Raw genomic sequence first — 8,815 nt, 5'->3', positions numbered from 1 at the left:
CTGCCATCACCAGCCGTCGTCAGGTCACTATCATCAGCGTCACTATCATCAGCGCCAACAAGATCAGCACTGTCACCATCACTATCATCAGCACTAGCATTGTCGTCATCATCATCATCATCATCATCATCACTATTATCACTATTATCACCATCGTCACCATCACTAGCATCAGCATCATCATCATCACTGGCACCATCACTATCATCAGCACTAGCATTGTCATCATCATCATCATCATCACTATTATCACCATCGTCACCTTCACTAGCATCAGCATCATCATCATCACTGTCACCATCACTATGAGAAGCACTGTCACCATCATCGCTATCACTATCATCACTATCACTATCCCTATCACTGTCATCCCCATCACTATCATCACTATCATCACCGCAACTATCATCACCATCACTATCATCACTATCATCAGCACCACTATCATCACCATCACTATCATCACCATCACTATCATCACTATCATCAGCACCACTATCATCAGCACCACTATAATCACTATCATTACCCTCACTATCATCACCATCACTATCATCAGCACCACTATCATCCCCATCACTATCACTATCATCAGCACCACTATCATCACCATCACTATCATCAGCACCACTATCATCACTATCATCACCCTCACTATCATCACCATCACTATCATCAGCACCACTATAATCCCCATCACCATCACTATCATCAGCACCACTATCATCACCATCACTATCATCAGCACCACTATCATCAGCACCACTATAATCACTATCATTACCCTCACTATCATCACCATCACTATCATCAGCACCACTATCATCCCCATCACTATCACCATCATCAGCACCACAACCATTATCCCCATGATCCTCCCCATCCCCCCTCCCTGACTCCTGCTCCCCTACCCCAGTGCACTGCGCTCCGGGTCACCACTACAACTCCACCTCCCACCGCTGCGTCCGCTGTCCGGCCGGGACGTACCAGTCCGAGTTCGGGCAGAACTACTGCATCACCTGCCCGGGGAACACCACCACGGACTTCGACGGAGCCACCAATGTCTCCCAATGCAAGAGTACGTGTGGGGGCGGACCCGTCGATGCACTGAATATAGTACAATACAATACATGGTTTTTCTCACGTTCACAGTAGTGTCAATACAATTTAAGCTCATCACGAACAGTTCGTGTTGAAAGAATTGAACCAACAACCCTCCTATCGTGAGGAGACCTGCTCTGCCTTCGGAGCTGTTGCCCTGGACCGTGAATGGTCGGTCCAGGTGTCATTCTCGGTTGTATTTTAGCTCCTGTCTAGGGAGAGGCTAAACCTGCAGTAATGGCAGTCAGACACTAGGGGTCAGTGTCTCACCGCAAAAGAAAAGAGGGGTGGCAACACTTTGAAAACAGCTCAATATAAATGGTCAACATGTTGCCCAAAAATGCCCCACTTACCTTTCAGACTGTCACACTGCTGCCTGTCCTTAAATCTCGACGTCATTGCACTCTTCCACCTTACATCAAAATAAATAGTGTAGTATAGTACCTTTTAGCATGGTCAAGTGATGCTCATTGGCTCATGCGTGTGTTACCGTAGTACTTGACGTTGTACTCGGCGTAGTACTTGACGTAGTACCTGACGTAGTACCTGACGCAGTACTACTTCAGGCCCCGAAGTAGTACTTGACGTAGTCGGGCACCAACACACATCTCACGTCAACTCACACCACACCGATCAACTGGTGGCTAACTGGTTTCTCACTGGTCTTACTGGCGGTGCTCAGACCAGCTGTGCGGAGGGGAGCTGGGAGACTTCATGGGCTACATTGAGTCCCCCAACTACCCTGGGGACTACCCGTCCAACGTGGACTGCATCTGGACCATCAACCCCCCCCACAAGAGACGCATCCTCATCGTGGTGCCAGAGATCTTCCTGCCCATCGAGGACGAGTGCGGCGACGTGCTGGTGATGAGGAAGAGCGGTAAGAGAGCGGATAGAGAGCGGAAAGAGAGCGGGTGGTTTCTCATCGGGTGATGAGGGAGAGCGGTAAGAGAACCTGTAGACTTTGCGGCCAGAGGTGTTTGAGTCCAAAAGTCAACATTACAAGCCAGGTTGCAAGCAGCAGTCCCGCGCAAACATGTTTTTGCCTGATAATTACTCTTAATCTGATTCAAGGTATTTGTGTTCAACAATTACAAACTAAATCACTTTAAAAGGCTGCAGTCCAAAATGACGAAATTATGAAATATATAAATAGCGTATCAACTTCATATTACACAAATCATCATACGGCTTCTTTGATGGATCGTCTAATTCACCTTGAAGACAGTTTTGCCCTGACTCTGATGGATAGCGCTAGCTCTGCTGTTGGTATCAAGCTAACTCCAGAGCTAGCATTAGCTCTTCTGTTGGTATCAAGCTAGCGTTTGTCCAGAGCTAGCGTTAGCTCTGCTGTTGGTATCAAGCTAGCGTGTGTCTCCCTGTCTGTCCAGCGCTGCCCACGTCCATCACCACCTATGAGACGTGCCAGACGTACGAGCGGCCCATCGCCTTCACCTCGCGCTCAAGGAAGCTCTGGATCCAGTTCAAGTCCAACGAGGGGAACAGCGGCAAAGGGTTCCAGGTCCCCTATGTCACGTACGACGGTACGAGGACCTTCGTATTAGTACAATGATTACTAAGAAATGATTATTAAAATGATTATAAACTTACAAACAATGATTACAAAATTATTACAAATTTATGAACAACGATTTAAATCATTTTGCAAACTTAAGAACAATGATTACAAACTTACGAACAATGATAGAACTTATAGTAGTAAACTAGTAGTTTTAATATCTTAATAGCTAGTTTCTTTATTCAATGTTTCTGTATTCTGTTTTTTTTTGTATCATGTATTTTTATAAAATACTCCTTACTACACAAACATCTAAAATGTTTTGTTCCGAAGATGTGCAAAGTAACAATATTTGTGTTTGCGCTGTTTGTGCCATTAATATACCACACTGTGTTGTCCTCAACCAAAATATTGTGCCGCTTATTTGGTTGGGCACAAAACACTGCAAAACAATTATAGAACTTAGCATGAACAATAGGGTAGTCGGCTCCTGGCTTTGTGTACTGTGAGTGTGCGTATGTGTGTGCGTGCGTGCGTGAGTGTGCGTGCATGTGTGTGTGTCCGTGTGTATAGAAAGCCGTCGAAATGATGAGTGTGTGTTCCTTCAGAGGACAACTGGCTCTGTGTACTGTGAATGTGTGTGTGTGTGTGTGTCCAAACACTGAGTGTGTGTTCCTTCAGACGACTACTGGCTCTGTGTACTGTGAATGTGTCTGTGTGTGTGTCCAAACACTGAGTGTGTGTCTCTTCAGAGGACTACCAGCAGCTGATAGAGGACATCGTAAGAGATGGTCGCCTCTACGCCTCCGAAAACCACCAAGAGATCCTCAAGGTACACACTTTATACTTTATCTTTAAACAACTTTATATTAGACTATTATTTTTACATGATATTATGCTATACTTACCATATTTATATAACATTATACAATGTATATTTATATTATATTATGTTATACTTGTTATATTTATATTACATTATACAATACATATTTACAGTATATTATACTGTATGTATTTATATTATATTATACTTTATATATTTTTTTTGTTACAGTGTTAATATTTACATTATATTATACAGCATATTTACATTATATTGCACTGCATATTTACATTATATTATTCTGCATATAATTATATAATACTGTATGTATTTAGATTAAATACACTATATTGATACCCAAGGGGGAAATACATTGTCCACCACACAACAGGAAACAAAATGAAGATATACCTTATACACATATATATACTATATATATATATCCATTTAATAAATATTTTACGTTATTTTATGTTTTATATATTCAATTGTCAAGTGCAAGTCTCAAAATAGTTTTTTTGTGTGTGTGTGTGTGTCTGTGTGTGCATGTGTGTGTGTCTGCTTGTGTGTCTGCATGTGTGTCTGTATGTGTGTGTGTCTGCATGTGTACGTGTGTATGTCTACATGCGTGTGTCTGCGTGTGTCTCTCCATTTCTGTGTCTGCATGTGTGTGTGTGTCTGCATGTGTGTGTGTCTGCATGTGTGTGTGTGTGTGTCTCTGCATGTGTCTGTGTCTGCATGTGTATCTGCGTCTGTATGCCTACATGTCTGTGTTTCTGCATGTGTGTGTGTGTGTCTGCATGTGTGTGTCTGCATATGTGTGTGTCTGCCTCCGTGTGTCTTCATATGTGTGTGTCTGCGTGCGTGTGTCTGCATGTGTGTGTGTGTGTGTCTGCATGTGTGTGTGTCTGCACGTCTGCGTGTGTGTCTGCATGTGTGTGTGTCTGCATGTGTGTGTGCCTGCATGTGTGTGTGTCTGCACGTCTGCGTGTGTGTCTGCATGTGTGTGTGTCTGCATGTGTGCGTGTCTGCATGTGTGCGTGTGTGTCTGCGTGTGTGTGTGTCTGCGTGTGTGCGTCCCTGCAGGACAAGAAGCTGATCAAGGCGCTGTTCGACGTGCTGGCCCACCCTCAGAACTACTTCCGCTACACGGCACAGGAGTCCAAGGACATGTTCCCACGCTCCTTCATCAAGCTGCTGCGCTCCAAAGTCACCAGGTTCCTCCGGCCATACAAATAGAGCCAGGGGGCGGGGCCTCGGGGAGCCCCTCCCACCTCCTCCACCTCCACCTCCTCCCCCTTGAAGATCCTGTCGTCCTCACCACTCCAAAGTCACCAGGTCCCCCCAGCTATAGAAGTACAGCCAGGGGGCGGGGCCTCGGGAAGCCCCTCCCACCTCCTCCACCTCCACCAACTTCCCAGCCTCCCCCTTGAGGACCCTGTCCTCCCCACCGCCACCACCAGTGTTGGTTCCTCCACCCAGGTGCGGCCGTCATGTGACTTCGTCTCCACCGGCCCGGTTCCCTCTCTCCGCGTCTCCAGTGTAAAGATTCAAAGCTGCGTTGTACAACAGCGGTTGGTTAAAGAGTATCACCACAGGGTGTCTTGTGTTCTTCTAGGTCCTCATTAATACAATCATCCTCCCCCCTCAGACCTGACCAGTTCTCCCAACTTCTCCCCTTCCTCCACCCCCCCAGCACAGCAGGGCTGACACTACGTCATGTGTTCTGTAAAGGTGGAGTACCAGCAGACCTCCCGTCTGCTTCGGGCTGCTACTACGCTGTTAGCTTAAAGGTCCAGGTTGAAACAGTTACATGAACCTCATAGCTGTTCATCGCCATTCTCTCCCTCCACTGCCAGTGTGTGCTTCCACAAACTAGCATCTGCTCCTACTGGTTCCAGTCGCCCTGTGACGCTAGCTAGCCTGGCGTCATTGAGCGGTCTCTTCTCACAGAGTTTAGGATTCATTCAGCGACACAACTTGCTTTTTGCTTAGCCCATCGGATGCTAGAACATTGGTATGATCAGCAGCAGGGTTCTGGTTGGGTTGTTGGACTCAGAAAACAGTTGACCTTTCGTTGACCTGCACTTTGAGGTCAAAGGTTGACCACCAAGGTTGTTTAGCAAATAACCAGACTGGAGTCTAGGGAAAGCTTTATCGCTAGTCACCATATCCCCCCCCGACACACACACACACACACACACTACCCCATCCATCCACACCCACACACACCCCGCCCTCCACATCATCCAGACAGTAAGAGGACCCCCCCTACCTAAGCCCCGCCCATCAGGCCCCCCCCCCCCCCCCCACCCAAACACCTCCCACCTTAACACTACTTTGTCCTGTTTTTATATCCTCCTTTTGTCTTTGTGTTGTTTCCATTAGTTTGTGTTTTAATGCTGGTTGTTGTGTAATATTTATATGTGTTAATGCCGGCCGGAGACGTGGATGTTTCTGCAGAGTCAAGAGAGGAGATCTGTGCGTGTGCGGGCGTGTGTGTGCGTGTGTGTGTGCGTGTGTGTAGACATATGTATGTGCGCTCACATCTACATGGATGTAGCCTGATTAAGACCCCTCCCCCCCCCCCCACATTCACTAAAGACAAAATCAATGGGTGCACTTAAAACTTATTTTAATGTGGAAAATCTTTTTTTTCAAGGACATATCGAGGTCTTTGACGTCCATTCACCATGAGATGAACAGCAGAAGATTCAGAAGTGTGGATTGTAGATTTTGAAATGAAGCTATATAGGAGTATAAGATAAACTACCTGCCGGTAACAGACTGTTACTGAAAGAGAGAGGCTGAGAGAGAGAAGGAGGAAAGAAGCAGATTTAAGTGATGTAACTAATATTTGGAACTTTAATTGCACTTGAATTGTATATTGTAAACTGTAGAGAGAGAAACAATCTAAGTTACATTTGTTTTCCTTTAGATTATTATTTTTGTTTGTTGTTGTTTAGAAGTGTAGCTTTGTCAAGCATTGAGGAGAAAGAGAGAGATAGACACATGCGCAATCATCATCTCACCAATAAGTCAACCCTCATCAATTCTACCTTTTTGATAATCAGTTAATGGTTTTATCAAGTTAATCATCAAGTAGGATAAAATAGAAAAACCAAACCACTAATTTGATTATAATTTGCCATTAACAATAACAAATTTACAGACTAAATGATTCATCGATTATTTGAAGAAAAACAAATAAATATATAATATTAAAATAATAATTTACAGCCATAGCGTGACAGAAGGTCACCATGCTCCCTTCAGTTAGTTAGCACCCACCATTTTGTCCCGGCCTCCATTTTGTATCAAAGACCCAAAACCTAAACCGTGATTTCTTAAGCATTCCTAGTCCCTCGGTGTCCTACTACATAGTTAAAATGATTAAAAATGATACAAATAGATGTAGGCTTAACCCAACCATCATCTGCTGACATTGTTGGTCGAAAGAAGGGAACTTCAGATCAGAGATAGCGCTTTGCCCAGGAAGACCCAGGAGTATCTAACCCGTTGGCATTCCAAATCCTCACATCTACAACCCCACAAGTGATGCTCATGCATGTCGCTGGGGTCCTAAGCACTGCTGGAGGGTGAGCAGCCGATATCAGTATCGGTATCGGCTACTCAACTCCAGTGTCGGTCGGGCTCCAATCAAATCCTCCCCCTTGACAGCATTGACTGATGACTCTTTACACTGCAACTCATTTCGGACGGCGAAAAAGTATTATGTTTTACAAACGTTGAAAATGCCAACAGCCGTTCTCTTTCTACAGTCGTGGCGTGTGTGTTTATACTAACACTGGTCCAGTGTGTATGTGTGTTTATGTTAACACTGGTCCAGTGTGAGTGTGTGTGTGTGTGTGTGTGTGTGTGTGTTTATACTAACACTGGTCCAGTGCTGTGTGTGTTCATACCCCACACAGGTACAATGCAGTGCGTGTTTATACCACTCTCCCCAATTCATATCAGCAGAAGACGTCACGTATCTCCTCAATTTAGGTTCTCATTTGACCACAAAGCGGACCCTCTCAGAACCATGATTATGGAGGATGAATGGGCGTATCTTAACGTAGCGTCGGCCCAGAGGTTGAATGTAGAGCGAGCGATAAAAGGGACCCAAACATTTACGGTTAGCGATGAGGCGAGAGCTAGCGCGTTAGCTAAAGCTAGCTCCTCAACTATGGTATCCACTATGACACAAACACACACAAAAGGGAGGGACTTTAATTGAAATCATTTGAACTGCCGTGTAACTGCCTGGGAAGGTCGGCGTTTCAGGGGTTACCCGGTCCCAGTGCGCGCTGTGATTGGACGAGGTATTGCGGGAGATGAGACTGGATCCATGCCCCTCTAGGGGACCGTACCCAGATGGAGAGGTGGGCGTGGTGTTATGAATAAGAACCTTCACATGAGAAGCTCTAAGAATTATACTTCTTCTTTCTCCTGAGAATGTATTATATTGTGTGTGTGTGTGTGTGTGTGTGTGTGAGACTGATAGCCTGGAGATAAGGATGTGTATGTGTGGCTCTTTCTATATCTGTGTGTCTGCGTTTGAATCTGCGTGTGTGTGTGTGTGCGTTTGTGTCTGTGTGTTTCTATTTCTGTATGTGTGTGTGTATGTGTTTGTGTGTTTTTGCACGTGCCAGGGAAATGGTGGCAGTTAACTACATGTGCCAGCACCTGTGACAGAGAAAGAGGCTTTGTATCTTTGTATGCATTTGCGTTTGCCTGTGTGTGTGTGTGTGTGTGTGCGTGTGTGTTTGTGTGCGTGCATGTGTGTACTTTTGTCCATTTTCTAGAGGAACATTGTTCCAGTGTGTGATAGTCCGTCGTACCCAAAGAGAGAGAGATGTAACAGTGTTGGGACATTATTGGATAGATGAAACTCCAGTACAAAACAAATTCAAATAAACAGTAGCAGTGTACATCTTGTGTCTTCTGGTCCTTCTTATGCAGCGTGCACACGCACACACGTCCACGCACACACACACACACACACATACATACAGACAAGCACACACACACACAAGCATAGAGGCACACACAGGCCCGCACACACACACACACATGCACATACACACATGAGCAAGCACATGCACACATACACAAGCACAGCACGCACACACACATACACACTTGCACGCACACACCCACAAACACACTCACATAAACAAGCACGCGCACACACACGCAGGCACAAAAAAAACACTAACGCACGCACACACACGCATGCACACATGCACACTTGTTATCTGAAATTAAGGTATGGCTGATTGGTGTTTAACTCGTAACTCGGTTGCAACGCGTTTCTGCAGAAATTAGAGCTGACACGGCTAATAATGCTCTCGTAGAGCAACACA

General features: G+C 45.4%; 1 protein-coding gene across 1 annotated transcript in view; it reads left to right on the top strand.

Moving 5' to 3' along the window:
* scube1 (signal peptide, CUB domain, EGF-like 1) overlaps positions 1-8,341 on the top strand; it is a gene marked incomplete at its 5' end in the record, with an annotated part of 45,799 nt that extends 37,458 nt beyond the window's left edge. The window contains 5 exons of the mRNA XM_079735635.1: positions 917-1,078; positions 1,784-1,981; positions 2,493-2,645; positions 3,373-3,452; positions 4,533-8,341. Of these exons, the coding sequence (XP_079591761.1) occupies positions 917-1,078; positions 1,784-1,981; positions 2,493-2,645; positions 3,373-3,452; positions 4,533-4,685 (746 nt within the window). The 3' untranslated portion in view covers positions 4,686-8,341. The remainder of the gene's footprint in view (positions 1-916; positions 1,079-1,783; positions 1,982-2,492; positions 2,646-3,372; positions 3,453-4,532) is intronic.
* Between the last annotated feature and the right edge of the window lie 474 nt (positions 8,342-8,815).

This window comes from Pollachius pollachius (genome assembly GCF_949987615.1).
Source record: "Pollachius pollachius genome assembly, chromosome: 4".
Classification (NCBI taxonomy): domain Eukaryota; kingdom Metazoa; phylum Chordata; class Actinopteri; order Gadiformes; family Gadidae; genus Pollachius; species Pollachius pollachius.
Note: the sequence above shows the minus strand (reverse complement) of the source record. Positions and strands in the feature narration are given on the sequence as shown.